Below are 16,405 nucleotides of genomic sequence, written 5' to 3' on the forward strand. Positions count from 1 at the left end.
CATCTCCCTTACATTCAATGGAATGACTCACCTCATTGAGTTGATGAAACTGTGCCTGTGTGAATGCATCCAATGCGTAGGTACGTCCTTTCTCCACTTTACACAGACCCATATCACTGATACGGTAACACATCTCCCTTACATTCAATGGAATGACTCACCTCATTGAGTTGATGAAACTGTGCCTGTGTGAATGCATCCAATGCGTAGGTACGTCCTTTCTCCACTTTACACAGACCCATATCACTGATACGGTAACACATCTCCCTTACATTCAATGGAATGACTCACCTCATTGAGTTGATGAAACTGTGCCTGTGTGAATGCATCCAATGCGTAGGTACGTCCTTTCTCCACTTTACACAGACCCATATCACTGATACGGTAACACATCTCCCTTACATTCAATGGAATGACTCACCTCATTGAGTTGATGAAACTGTGCCTGTGTGAATGCATCCAATGCGTAGGTACGTCCTTTCTCCACTTTACACAGACCCATATCACTGATACGGTAACACATCTCCCTTACATTCAATGGAATGACTCACCTCATTGAGTTGATGAAACTGTGCCTGTGTGAATGCATCCAATGCGTAGGTACGTCCTTTCTCCACTTTACACAGACCCATATCACTGATACGGTAGCACATCTCCCTTACATTCAATGGAATGACTTACCTCATTGAGTTGATGAAACTGTGCCTGTGTGAATGCATCCAATGCGAGGTACGTCCTTTCTCCACTTTACACAGACCCATATCACTGATACGGTAACACATCTCCCTTACATTCAATGGAATGACTCACCTCATTGAGTTGATGAAACTGTGCCTGTGTGAATGCATCCAATGCGTAGGTACGTCCTTTCTCCACTTTACACAGACCCATATCACTGATACGGTAACACATCTCCTTACATTCAATGGAATGACTCACCTCATTGAGTTGATGAAACTGTGCCTGTGTGAATGCATCCAATGCGTAGGTACGTCCTTTCTCCACTTTACACAGACCCATATCACTGATACGGTAGCACATCTCCCTTACATTCAATGGAATGACTTACCTCATTGAGTTGATGAAACTGTGCCTGTGTGAATGCATCCAATGCGTAGGTACGTCCTTTCTCCACTTTACACAGACCCATATCACTGATACGGTAGCACATCTCCCTTACATTCAATGGAATGACTTACCTCATTGAGTTGATGAAACTGTGCCTGTGTGAATGCATCCAATGCGTAGGTACGTCCTTTCTCCACTTTACACAGACCCATATCACTGATACGGTAACACATCTCCCTTACATTCAATGGAATGACTCACCTCATTGAGTTGATGAAACTGTGCCTGTGTGAATGCATCCAATGCGTAGGTACGTCCTTTCTCCACTTTACAAAGACCCATATCACTGATACGGTAACACATCTCCCTTACATTCAATGGAATGACTCACCTCATTGAGTTGATGAAACTGTGCCTGTGTGAATGCATCCAATGCGAGGTAACGTCCTTTCTCCACTTTACACAGACCCATATCACTGATACGGTAGCACATCTCCCTTACATTCAATGGAATGACTTACCTCATTGAGTTGATGAAACTGTGCCTGTGTGAATGCATCCAATGCGTAGGTACGTCCTTTCTCCACTTTACACAGACCCATATCACTGATACGGTAGCACATCTCCCTTACATTCAATGGAATGACTCACCTCATTGAGTTGATGAAACTGTGCCTGTGTGAATGCATCCAATGCGTAGGTACGTCCTTTCTCCACTTTACAAAGACCCATATCACTGATACGGTAGCACATCTCCCTTACATTCAATGGAATGACTTACCTCATTGAGTTGATGAAACTGTGCCTGTGTGAATGCATCCAGTGCGTAGGTACGTCCTTTCTCCACTTTACAAAGACCCATATCACTGATACGGTAGCACATCTCCCTTACATTCAATGGAATGACTCACCTCATTGAGTTGATGAAACTGTGCCTGTGTGAATGCATCCAATGCGTAGGTACGTCCTTTCTCCACTTTACAAAGACCCATATCACTGATACGGTAGCACTATACTCCTTACATTCAATGGAATGACTTACCTCATTGAGTTGATGAAACTGTGCCTGTGTGAATGCATCCAATGCGTAGGTACGTCCTTTCTCCACTTTACAAAGACCCATATCACTGATACGGTAGCACATCTCCCTTACATTCAGCAAAGCTGGTCTCAAGGACTACAGATAAGAAGCAATAATAGATAATAATACAAAGTCTTATTTTTGGTTAAACTTCTATCTCTCATTCACAGTCAACAATTTTAGAGCATTAGTTTTACACATGTAATGCATCGAATAATCAAAATTATGAATATGGAAAATTATCATTTATTGAAACTATACATATTGTAAACAAGATCTAACTTTTTCTATATTCAATTCTGGGATGCATTTGAAAGTAATGTTTTCCGACAAGAGTATGATGCTTTAACTATGCAATGCTCAAAAAATGAATACATTTGGGAGTGCAAGAGTGTTGCACAGTGTTGATAAGCAGGGGTTGAGTTTTGCAAATAATAGGCGTGCTACAAATTGCACTTCTGGACATGTTAAGGCGGCTGTCAGGTGTGCTTTTTAAATTGCACTCGGTAAGAAGTTAAGCAATGGAGGTGTGCTATAAATGGCATCCGGAAAGGTGATTTATGATGTGCGATTGCACTTGCACTCCTTAAAACTCAATCCCTGAATAATGATTCCTGAGGAAGAAATGGACAAACTTTACAGATGATAATATTTAGTGGTTTTGTTATAAAAATTAAGGAATTAAGGCATATCTGGAATAACTTACCGGATTAACAATAAACAGATTCTCCTCCAGCTGTTTCTTACAACTGGTAATCTTTTTGGAGCAAACATTCTTGCGCCATGTTGTAAATGCCTTCCACTTACGGAACATGGCAAATGTGGGTATCTTGACCAGTCGTGTGTAGTATTTATACTCTTGCTCCCAGCGATCCAATTCTGTGAATTCAGCCTCGTTGTTCCTCATTCTTGTGACTCCTTTCCGGCTGATGGTGTAGTAATCAGCTGGCTGGATGTTGTTATGGTTCACAATTCTGGGAGAAGGAAATACAAATGAACAAATGATGAATTTTAGTTAACAAAAACTGTATACATAACCAACCTATCACATATTGCCATTCTAATAAGTCTGTGTGGCTTCATTTTCAAAACATTTTCAAAACCGGGGATCATCCTTGTTTAGCTATGATGTGCAATTGACTGCAAAAAGCATATTTGAGACTGTGTCCACTATAATTGTTGATATAAAGATCAATCAACGGCTGATAGCCTTAAAAAAAGTGTGTATAATTTGTGTAAAACCAGGTCAACGTCCCCGGCTAGGCACAGAATATCAGAAAAAAAGCATGATCTTGTTTGCCAGTCCAGTACAGGGTCTCTGTTTGCTGGCAAACACATGTAGGGGTGTGCTTGCGATAGAATGAAATCATCTAGGTCTCAAATAGCTTTTGTTTTGACAAATCTTAAATTATACTACTGATAAAACATGTTAGTTGTCTGCTTTATTGTCAGTACCACTCGTGCATATACTGGTAAACTACGTAATTTTGTTAATACTTTATTTTACAAATTGCCTGTATTGCCTGTATTTTGCAGGAAGTTAACATCAAGAATCCAGAAATTCAATGTTACTTCCAAACTTGTCAAAATGCAAAATTTAAAAATTCATAGATTTAAATTCACAAAACCCACAAGGTCTCTGCACACTTTAAGATTTTCACTGATCACCAAGGCTCTGGCCTGCACTCCATAAACCATTTAACAACAACTTAGAGTCTTCCAACTAAGAGCACACCCTAGATGTACCACAATAAACCTTCACAGCCAGGATGAGATCCACACATTTTTTTTTCACAAGAGTAAACACTGCTGGGACATGAACTCATACCCACACCCACAAGAGTCTAGTGCCTCATCAAATGAGCAATCTGGACTGCAATCCAAATCTTTAGATCGGTATAGGCATACACAGACCTATAATAAAGCCGTTTTGTACGCATGTGTAAATTGTTTATGCATGTGATAGTGAAAATATTACTGCGGTATAATAAAAGAAATACAACACGTTTATTGTCCAGGAAAGTATGGTAGTGAAACTACTGGTCCCTCGGTGTTGGATGATTGCGACTACTACCAGATGAGCAATCATAATCATCAACCATCTTGGAACTACTGTTGCTATTTTTAAATTTTCAGACAAAAGTGTATGTGCCAAGAGTTGTATCAAATGTGTGAGCGTATTTCGCAGAAGCTTCAACCTTAGCAACTGACTACCTAGTCAAGTTGTGTGGTGTAGTTTACAGCATCACATGCATGTTGAATGCTTGTAGACACACTTTTTGCTTTCAAATTGTTCATGTTGTGTCTGTGCATGAAATATATACTATTTCCCCTCAAAACATGTTGCATTTATCGAGAAAGTAAAATTTATGCATTTGTATAATTGGCACTTACTGAAGGTTGTACGGGTGATAGTGAATGGATGACTTGGGTACTGCTGGTGTCATATAGAGGAACCCCATTTTAGGTCTCTCTCTCATGATGCGTATAATCTCTTGTATGTCACACATCCCCTCCAAGGTGTCCCCTTGGTGTGCTACTGGTAGCGTGATTGTTGTACCTCTTTGGTGTCTCTGTTGGCCATGTCTAGGACTAGGTGGTTTAGGATCTTTAGGTGGGGTTGGTGACCGCAGTGGTGCATGGCCATTGAGAGACTCCTGAAAAGATTCACATAGAGAAAACAAGATTTCATATAACTTCCCTTTTTATGTTCTTATCTTTAAAACATTTATAGCCCTAACTCTCAAGACAGTTTTGTGTATTAAAGTTCCACAACTTCAGCTATGGAATCCTCCATTTATGTTGCCCATCAACATGTTATCTTGGTTAGACCGGCAAAGCTGGAGACTTTAAAGTGGATCCATCACAAACTCTCTCATTTGGTAAAGGTAGCAAGTTGCTAACCATTACCCCAAATTCTGTGTGAACCAAAAGATCAAGTAGTCCAGCAGCATTACGGGAAATTCGCCAAAAGTCCCAGTAAACTTTCAAGTGTTACTACAACCCGAAGAATGATTTTCAGCTGCTCTGGGCAGTTAGGGATAATTTAGATTTAATTTCGATAATTAGCTTGTGTACAGGACATCATTTTCAAACAAGAAATGAATTATGGGATTTTGATATTTGTTATCCTTCATAACTCCCACACTTAAAAAGCTCTTGTAACCAACTTCCGCCCTAAATTATGTTAACTAAAATGAAATGAAAATAAAGAAATTATAAAAGATTAAAATTTCACTGAAAACTATGTGAATCTTGATCCTTGCAAGGGAGTTTTCCTGGATTTATATAATCTTATAAATTAACTTCATACATGTACATCCTCTCTTCTCCCGACCTCTTTTATACAGATCTCTGTTATTCGGTGTGAAATCTTCATAGGAAAACATGTTTTTGATGCTTTGATACCTTAATTTCATGCTCTGAAGCAAGTAGAAGCACATACCTATATGTTGCATTCACCACTCAAATGCCATCTTTCAGGAAAACATGTTTTTGATGCTTTACCTTAATTTCATGCTCTGAAGCAAGTAGAAGCACATACCTATATGTTGCATTCACCACTCAAATGCCATATTTTAGTGTTATTACCCTATATTGAGTAATCTTTTGTTGTCCAAGTTTTGGTGAGACAGTTAATGCTGAATCACACATAATTCACATTGTTTAATCCCATCATGGCCAGATAAAAGAGCTTGGACTGCATACACTTTTATATTGACTTTAATTAAACCAAATTTTTACAAGAATTGATTCCCAAATTCCTGTAATACTAAACCATGTTAGAAACTTTATTGGAAATTCCATTATGCCTCATGTATATTACCTGAAACGCAATAAAATTATACAATACAGATTCTGCACATATCCACCCTGTAGGATACTCATAGAGCCAATGCACCATTGATGATTTTACCTGTTTTTGTTTGAGATCATCCGGTAGATCAGGCAAAGGTGATGCACTGGACGGTCTGTCCAATGGATCCACTGAGATGCTCCTTTTTGTCTTCTTGTTATCAGGTTCACCATCTCCTTTCTCTGGTTGGATACTGCCTCCTCGTGATTTGGCGAGCTCCTCAGCTGCTTTACGCCGCCTGTATTCAGGCTGATTGTGTGCTTGAAATTTAGCTAGCCCAGGCTGTGAAACAATAAGTTGGATATTTTGTTGTTACTTTTCTGAAATTGTCATTCAAATTCAACAGTTCATTTTGAATTGGGCATTATTCAAGTCTCACTTCAAATTGTTTTGAATAAGTGGCTGCAATAGCAAGTTTGATCAAAGTTTTGAGAACATCGCATTTGGATTTTAAAGCCATAATATACAATTTCCAGCAAACTTTAATTGATGCTTATTCAAAGTGCTGAAATAATATTAGTAATACTAATAACTGTCAGGAGAGGTTTCTGTCCATTTTAAGCCGAAATAACAAAATAACGTGAAAGAAACCACACTGGCTATTTTGGCTGTTTAACATGGAGTTCTACGGGGGATTTAATGTGCGAAGCTGCTCTTTTTACCTGACATACACATCCAATTTAGCTGATTCCAATTAGGTGTAAGTTGGAACATGTGTTAACATTACAAATATGCCAACAAATCAAGCTTGTGAAAAATATATGGCTTTAAGCAACAAATATGATATAGTTCACACGTATTTCCCTTCCCTGCACGTATCTTGAGTAGACTTGGCCCTTGTCACTCAGTCACTTAGCATATGATATCGTTTATCTTTACTCCTCAACTCACCAGTGGTTCAAGTTTAGCTTGAGTAGGCTTGGCCCTTGTCACTCTCTGAGCAGGTGTTAATCTGTTAAACTTCAATGCCTTTGTGTTGACACCAACTTGTTTGGGTGCATATGAATACAGTCTACTGATTAGTTTCTCTTGGTCAACACCAGGAAGACCAAGGCTTTGGTCATCTGGTGTTCCATTGCCACTCACATCTCTGACCGGTGATCTGTGGACCCCGTTCATTGTGTTGGCTATAGTTCAAAATTTTCCTTTGCAAAACTACCTGTTGAGATTAAGTATGAAAAATAAAACAGATTTATCTTTTTTTTACAACAACTCCCGCTGCAAACATGGTACATACTTATACAGCTACCATACCACAATAGGGTGTTTTAATCCCCCAATATAATCTAAATATAATCAGAAAACAAGAAATCACACCTTCATAAAATTAGCATTATTCTGTCACACAAAAAGATGAGCGGAAAGGGCGCAAGAATGTCAGAAAGGAGAGATACATTCATCATTTTGGATAAATGCAGAAAATGCATAAAATCTGTCAAAATGGTCATTCATCTTCTTCCTCTTGAGTAACTCCCTGTGGAATTAGCAGGAATTAATCAATGTTTTTAATTGACTTGACTTTTTTTTTATAGATTTTTCAACAAATTTGAAGACTTCGGAAAACTTTATAAACAAGCTTATTAGAGAACAAGGATCACTTTCAAGTCTTTTTGTGTTCTCTAAGAGGGCCATATCCCTCAGATATATCACATTTGAAAAAAAAAAAATGGCCTTCTTTACCCCGATCACCGTTTCTATTACTAATAATTACTAACAATGCTAATTTTACATTTAAAAAAAAAAAACCTCCCTCCCTCCCACATCAATTCATAAAAATCATCCGGATGAGAACCAAATTTCCAATTTTCCACGTTAACAGAATAAATATATTCTATGTTGCAAAAAATTGTACCGCTGTCCGACCTAAAAACGATAGCAACTTACTCTAGCATCGAATGCGTAACTATCGTGTGCAATTTCGAAGCTAGAGTTCTCGAGTAAGGGTTGTTCCATCCATGATTGCACTTCACACGTCTGTCTAAGGGTTACTCGAGAACTCTAGCTTCGAAATTGCATACGATAGTTATGCAAAAGATGCTAGAGGGCTTTGCTATTGTTTTTCGGTCGGACAGCGGTGCAATTTTGTGCACCGGAGGTTATTTATTCTGTTAATGGTGAAATTTGGATGAAAGTTAGGGGCCGTCCATAATTTTCGCCATTTTCACTTACGTACATAGCGTACGTAACTTTTTACCCCCCTCCCTCCCTCGAGTTACGTACAAATAAAATGGCGAAAGATTTCCACGAGTAGGCCTACTACTAATAGCAAAATTGAGATGTTGGGTTGAGGTGGGGGGTTAGAGTTCAGGTTAAAGGTTCGATTAGGTTTGGGGTTAAGGTTATATTAGTGTTCCAGGAGGGCAGTTGGTTTTGATTAATGTTTTAACAGATACGTAAGTTGAGAAATGTTGAAAAAACTTTTTTAAAACCATATTTTCATGAAAGCGAAAGCCATCAATAAATTAAAATGCAGCCGGAATCTAAACTAAATGACTAATGCACTCCAAAATCTGCTGAACATCCTATACTCTCTTTTCCATTGATTTTCCATTGAGAATCCCCGGGGTCACATCGAACAGGGGGACATCCCTTTGGTATGTTTGGTGTATGTTCTTGCCATTAAACTATGGGGTTTATGTCTTTTGTCGCAACAGTGACAATCCACACTAGAGCCTTTGCTGCGATTGATCCTAGCGCAGATAGAAAATACTTTTTTTTAAGTATTTTGGTATGAAATCAATTAAGCATAATGTAAAATAGGACCACTACTGTGCATGATATTAGATTCAAAATTAAAGAGAAATCATTGTTTGCATGGCATGTAATAGAAATTGTTAAAACGAATTGAACAATTTTATAGAAATTGTTAAAACGAATTGAACAATTTTAGGTCAATTGGTTATAACTTATGTATAAAAAATATATTGGAAAATACCATAATTTTTCACTTTCATTTTTTTATTGCTCAAACAAATCGCCATTTTTCTTACGTACACATGCCCAGAATTTTACCCCTCCCTCCCTCTTACGACGCTTTTACGCTTTGTACATAAGTGAAATTGGCGAAAAATTATGGACGGCCCTTATTTCGATGAGTCAACTGTATCTTTTGAGCAAGATTTGCCTACTTTGGGCAGGCTAAAATTGTGCTGAAGTGTAATTTTAGCAACATTTTTGATGCAATCGCCTGTTGTGATCGGCTGTGTTAACTTCTGAAGTCTGAACTTTCATTGCTTTACAATGTGTATTGCTTCAACGAATCCAACCAGATTTTGAATGCAATGGTCTCTAGCCTAGAATGTGAAGCTATCGGTGAGCAAATTCTTGGCTAGACTTCTCACGCAATCTAAGGGGACACCCTCGAGAAATCCCTATTGGTTTGTACAGGGGCTCTATGTGTGGGTCATACAGCAATATGCAGTATTGCTGCGTGGTGGTATGGCAAATCTTTGAATGTATGGTCGCTTTTTACTCTGTTCAAAACGTGACATGTACACCAAATACAGCCCTCAAAATGGTCTACTTTTTAGTTGACCTCAACTAGCTCGAGATACTCTAGCTAAAATACAGGTTTACATTTACTATCTTACATTATCTTGCTGTATTTCAGCTAGAGCTCCAAACAACAAGCTTCCGGGTTTTTTGGAGAACAATACTGTTACGTAAGATGAAGAAGAAACCGCCTCGGAGCCCGCCCTACTCATTATTTCATTGTACTTATTGCAATTTGCCTCCACACATTACGTAATCAACACAAAGCTTTTGTGAGGATTAGTGAGTGGATAAGAAATTGACAGTGGAGGCTAGGAAGGACACGCCGATTGTTAGTTGTCAATCATGAATTGCCATAGCGTATTAATATTTTACTGCATGGCATTCCGCAAACACCAAGACAAATTATGCTGTATTTTTCCAAAGATCATCTCATATGAAGTAAGCTGAATGCGATCTGTACTTTTGTAACATTCCGATCGCTTTTGATCACCTATTATCGGCGAATTTGCTTGAAAACACGTGAGTTCATGTTGTGTAAACATAATTAGCATAGACACAAATGAAATTACGATGCAATACAATGCAATTTGAATGCGCAGCAGATCTATAGAAATAAGCGTTGCCGGTTTTATGCAGAATTAGACCCTGTCTGACCTCAACTCCGAAGGAATAGTGACAGTTAAAAATGCAATCCCAAACCCTTTGGTAACCTTTGGACGAATTTGTAGAAATCTCTGTGTCGAAAAATGCCCGGTACAAACAGAGAAATTGTGGCATTACTTCAGTCAGTTAATGAATATTTCTTCCATACTCCAATGGTTCCAACATGGACGAAAAAGATAAAAAAAACTTTTGGGCAATTTGGTGACATATTTTTGTATGTAACTTCAAAAGTATATGCACTAGAAACATGGTTGACCCCTTATTATCTAAGTAATTTGATTATCTTTCAAATGAAAGAACTTTTATTAAATATTGAAAGTTCTTCAAAATTTTATGAACATCCTAACCCTATCTATTCCCCTGCCTGATAGGAAATCAAACTTTTTGAAATGTTTCACCATCAAATTGAAGAGGTACCGATATTTCTTTTTTGACATGTTTTGTGATTTTCCCCCATTGAGTGCAACAGTAAGTGTCCTCATGTCCGGGTGCGAGATGGAACAGCCAAATCCCGGCAAAATGCTGACCGACCGACCGACCAAATGCCTACTGCTAGTCTTGTTCAAGACGGTCTCAATATACGATAGCCAGCTTATTTCCTCAAGCCCGGCCGCTTTATACGGCCAATAACATCAACAAAATTTCTGCACTGATCAATCATTTATATTTGGCACCATTGGCAAGCGAAGCGATCACTCACACCTATTGACACTGGCAGAATATCTTCCATGATTTTACAGACCGTGAAGGCGTGATCAACCGTCTTGTACAACTTGTTTAGCTCATTAATGTTTGTATGTAAATGACCCAATTGGCAATGCATTGACGAAATATGCTGTTTTCATTGGTGGTTGTACGATCATGATCAGACCGCCCATTTGCTGTCATTGCGGTCAAAACAGTTGTGCTGCACATCGTGCATGCACCACTGGCGCGAGTAAATGACAAACAAGATCTTGGTACATGATTGGATGGCTAAAGTCATGAATATTCAGCGGCATCTCACTATTTTATAATATTTTGTAGTCTACATAAAATCTGGAATCTCAGAGATTTAATACAAACTGATCAAGACCTATATTTGAGCACCCCCATCACTAGAGAATCAATCACCGTCGTTGGCTGTAAACATACAGTATGTGGACCCAGGCCAGGTGGATACGTGTTTAAGGTGGCTGTGTACTCTCAGACATGCATGTAGTAAAAGTGCAATAACTTTGTAATTATTCGCATAAAACATATAAAAGTATACATTTTATGAAGGCAAGACATCAATAAATCTTAATATAAATACAGATTTGGGGTAAAAACAACAATTTTGAAGAAAATCACAAAAAGTGAGTTTTTGGCAATATTTGTTAGGTACATCATAACAAAAAACACTCTTTCCAAAATATTTTATTTTGTTTTAGCTCAATCTTGAGGCTCCATTCCAAAAACGTTTTTTATTTTTTTGATATTGGCCTTATTTTTTGAGATATTGACCATATAAGGCATCAAAATGAACTTTTAAAATTCAAAAACGCCTATTTGCACAAAATGATGCCCAAAATCGGAAATAGACCAAAATATAAAAAAATGAAAACCGTTTCTTGAGTCGATCATGCTTTTACGATGATCATGTTTGCTTACCTATAGATGCTGTATTTATTGAGTTATCGTGTACCTAAATCGTCATTTTAGCGAGAAAATGAACATTGAAATAATGGCCGTTGAAGTTTAAAGTGGTCACATTTTGCACTTCATCGAATCTCACAGGAGAATGCGACAGTTTTCGTTTTTGTAACTTATATTATGTGAACATCGGGTAAATCCACAGCCCCTTGAGAAGTTTGAGCGAAATCCATTCATAACTTGATATTTAAATCGGGGAAAGAACTTGAAAAACCCACATTTTATCAGCTAAAAGCGGAGCCATTTGACCACTAGGTTTTTGTGAAATCAGTGCTTCCGTGGTGTTTCCATAAGATGCGCCGGCGCATACAGATAAGCGTCGGCGTATTTGTGCGTTAACAAATTGCGCGATACGCAACGCGAATGTTGCGCGCATGTACCTTGCTGGTACAACAAAGATTTTCTTTCCTTTTCAATTTCAAACACGAGTGGAATAGTGAAATAAAATCCTTAAAATATTGCAGTTGGAGTTTACAAATCTGGATTTTCATTCCTTGTATTTATAAAAAACATAACAAGGTACATACATATCATAAAAACTCAATTTTGAGAAAGAAACAATGGCTAGAGTAAACAGCCGCGTTAATACGGGCTTGAATCAAGACTATAATCTGTTGCAAAGTTCCTTTTATGCGTTAATGATCGCGTCTACGGCTACGCGCGTGACGTCAAGCGTGCACATAGCCTAGAGAGTTGTGGAAAATAATACGCGCTGGACGGTTAATTTTTAATTAAGGAATTCTGACAAAAATTATAGCCTACTGCCTAAAACTCCCATCCAACAAATTGAAATCACACGGCATGTTTTACGACTGCTGTGATCTGTTACCTGCATAATAATATTACGTGATTAATAATACATGAGTAAGCTTTACCTGTAGTGAAGTAGTTCCAATAATTGGAACTCACGGCTCCGACCGTGAGTTCCAAGGAGCTATGTGTATTGTGTATGTGCCGCTGCGATTTAGCGTGCATTCATCACCATATGTGATGCGATCAAGCAAAATCAGTCGTAACTCGGAAATATTGATTTTGAGATATAGCCAAACAAAGGCAATATTTCCTTTTTGTTTCCTCTTGTTTTGGAAAATCTTTAATTGCTCATATCTTTGGAACTGGTTGTTCAACTTCAATGGGGATTTCTGCAAAATGCAGCTTTGCAAATGCTTTTTACTATCTTAAAAGAAACTGAAAATTTAATATTTCTGAGTTCCGACTGATTTGCTTAATCGCATCAGATATATGTACATAGTCGGGGAGTGGACTTTTCGCTGCTCATAAAAATCGCTCAAAAAATCGTCTTTTTAAATATTTCTTTGGACAAAAGCTGATGCATAGAACAAGTTTAGCTATCACAGATGACATACATCAGTAACACAGGTTTCTAAAGTGAGTATTTTACCAGATATACTAAAGCAAACTTGCCAAAATAAAAGGGGGGGCATCCTACGGGAGTACCTACAACTTGAGAACAAGTCCTCAAACGTTCAAAATTTGTAGTTACTACAACTATAATCAAATTAAGTAATTCTTGGCCAAACTGGAACAAGCGTGTTGCGTCCATGTAGTGTACCGTAAAATGGGGTGACTTTGGACACTGGGGTGACTTTGGACACACATGGGAAAAACTATTATTTCATGTACCGGTAGGCTGTTTTACCTTTTAATATTTCTAAGAATATTTTTTTATGTTCTTATGTGGTAATGTATGGACATTACAAATGACCAAAGGTTTCCAGTATTATGTGTTATCTTATATGTTTTTCAGAACTTTTTAGCGGGGTCCATAAAATACAGGATTTTTGTGGTGGTCAAACTTTCGGTACTCCACCGGAACATAAGAGTGGAAACTCAAGCCTTTTGGTTGGATAGTAAACACAGATGAATCAAGAACCTACCTGGATAGTCATGATATCTAGCCACTCTTAAGAATTTAAAAGCAGGCTGTGTCCAATGTCACCCCAGGGTTTGGCTTCCTTTCCGGGGTGACTTTGGACATAACAAATGAATACAAAAAAATTTGACACTTTGTTAAAAATACACCACAGTGACCATGCCCTACCACAACAGTGCCCTCTGTGCTCCTACCCACCTCACAACTACTTCCACCCTCTCCATTGCTCTACTCTTCAGGTCGGGGTGACTTTGGACATGCACTTGATTACATGGTGTCTAAAGTCACCCCAAACCCAGGGGTGACTTTGGACAAACTTTGCCCCCCAAAAATTATTGTAAAATAAAATAAACTCGAGTTGACCTTATGGGCATGAACTGTCCTATATTGGTGCTTGCCAATTGCCAAACCCAACATGAAACTCAGAATTCTACTGATCATTATAAAAATATTTACGACAATACATCAAAATTGTCCAAAGCCACCCCATGTTACGGTACTAAAAAATATTTAATTTGTAGGTATCCCAGGCAAACCTTAGTTAACACATTTGCTAGTCAGCGAAATTCGCCGAGACCGGGGCCCAAACACAATGCATATTTACATAGAAATTTGAATTTTTTTCGAGAATAGGTCGGTGAAGGAAACCTACATAAATATGTTTTCTATACTTCACTTGACCCAAATATATGATTTTTATGGTGATAATCAAGTCGCACATGGAATTTTAGAGGATTTTGATAGCAGTTCCATTAAAAAAGCTGCTATCACCATGAGACTAAGATCTAGAAACACCCCTAAATGCCATTTTGGGGAATTTTGCTAGCAGAATCTTTTTGATGAAAGTCAATCTTTGTGACAAGATGTAACTTTGTTACGGAAAGTGCTATGACAAAAATGTTTTCAGTTTTGGCTTTCTTTACTCAAGGGCTTTAATTTGATATGTAAAATGATGCAGTTTGATGGCAAATTTGAATTCACCTAGCATACCTATAATTTGTGTACATCGTGGAACATACTCTTTGCGTGGCTGTGCGTAGTACGCTGTTGTACGCAGATAACCTCGCATATATGGACGCGCAGAGTAGCGTTGTACGCTTGTGTATTAGCATGATTAGTCACGGAGTAACAAGCGTAGTTGAATGTTCCACGATGTACACGAATTTGTTCATTTTTCTATAAGTATAAGCGTGTACGCGTGCCAGTGTAAGGCGCGTGTATACTTTCTTCTGTTCTGTACGGTACCGCACTATATTCGTGGAGCCACTAGCGTTCACAGTGTTCCAGTTTGGCCAAGAATTACTTAATTTGATTATAGTAGTGAAGTGTCATTCATGAGTGTTAAGTGTTTGGTGTCGAATTCGTCAACTTTCATGACTTTTTTTAATAAAAACATTCTCATTTTAGTAAAGCTTACAAATCCTGGCAAGTTTAACTTATAATACAATACCATTAGTTCATTACCTTCTCATTTTGTTCGCTACAAATACATTCGTTGTTAAATCAAGATCAAAATACGGTGTAATACCACTGCATAAATTTAAAAAATCGTTGTTTACTTCGTGCCCCTGAAGGCCGCCATGTTGACTCTCTCTCCACGGCAACGACGCCGATGAAACGCGGTGATTACCGGACAATTCCGAACAACACCCGAGTTTCATTGCCGAGTTGGTTGATCAGCGTCCTCTGTTGTTCAGTCCATCAAAAAAGTTTTTGTTAGCATGGCAGGACAGTGAGGGCAACCTTTGGCAACCATGATTATTTGTTTATCTACCCCCGGTATAAGTTTTCTTTCTTCCTCCTCTTCTGGGTCCCGTTGGGTTTTCCTTTATTTTTCCCCTAATGTAAAAGAGTGAAAAACTCACTCCCCAAAAGCGTGCTTCATTTTAGGCCTAAGACCACTCAAAAAAGAGTGAAAATGTGTTTTTTTAACTTTAAAACCACTCTGAAAAGAGTGATTTTAACTCTTTCAAGGAAGAATTAAATGAAGGACAACTCTAATAAAAATTCCTTTAAAAGGAATAGGGTGGGCAAATGAAAAATTGTCAAGAGAAATGAAAGAATGAGTAAGTCAAGTTCACAATTAAAAACAGGGAAAATATGACACAACATCGATTTCCAATAGGGGAATAACACAAAACGTATAAATAAAGTTAAAAGAGTTTTTTTAACTTTATACGTTTATACGTTTGTTATTCCCCATTGGAGGTTGTGTCATATTTTCCTGATTTTAATCTGATCTATTGCTTATCCTTTGTTCTCTGCTGGTCAGTTGGAACAGATTTTCCCTGTTTTTATATTAACCCTTCACATCATAACACAAGACGTTTTATGTTAACATTTTATATAAAACATGGTTATAAAACTTTTGTAGATAATAGTTATTTAAAACATTTTCGTAATCATACCTAGAGGGTTTTTTTTATCATCAGATAGAAAGACTTCTGCTCATCTTCTCTGGTGAGACAACAGGGCTGGGGTATCTTTCCATATCAAAGTTTAAAAATCTGTCATATCAATTTCCTCAATATGTTGTATTGCAACTTATGAGGGGAAATGTTTGATTTTACAATATTTCGATATTATTTTTTAACTTTGTAACTTTATTATGATTAACATAACTGTATTTCAAAGCGTCAAACTATATCATTATTATTGTCCCAACAAAAATAAT

The 16,405-nt window shown here is 37.8% G+C and overlaps 1 protein-coding gene across 1 annotated transcript in view; it reads right to left on the bottom strand.

The window, feature by feature from the left end:
* LOC140142688 (dynein axonemal heavy chain 6-like) overlaps nt 1-15,334 on the bottom strand; it is a 115,595-nt gene extending 100,261 nt beyond the window's left edge. Inside the window, 6 exon segments of the mRNA XM_072164689.1 lie at nt 2,111-2,245; nt 2,856-3,123; nt 4,544-4,806; nt 6,066-6,287; nt 6,897-7,164; nt 15,196-15,334. Of these exon segments, the coding sequence (XP_072020790.1) occupies nt 2,111-2,245; nt 2,856-3,123; nt 4,544-4,806; nt 6,066-6,287; nt 6,897-7,124 (1,116 nt within the window). The 5' untranslated portion in view covers nt 7,125-7,164; nt 15,196-15,334.
* Between the last annotated feature and the right edge of the window lie 1,071 nt (nt 15,335-16,405).

Source organism: Amphiura filiformis, chromosome 20 (assembly GCF_039555335.1).
Source record: "Amphiura filiformis chromosome 20, Afil_fr2py, whole genome shotgun sequence".
NCBI lineage: Eukaryota > Metazoa > Echinodermata > Ophiuroidea > Amphilepidida > Amphiuridae > Amphiura > Amphiura filiformis.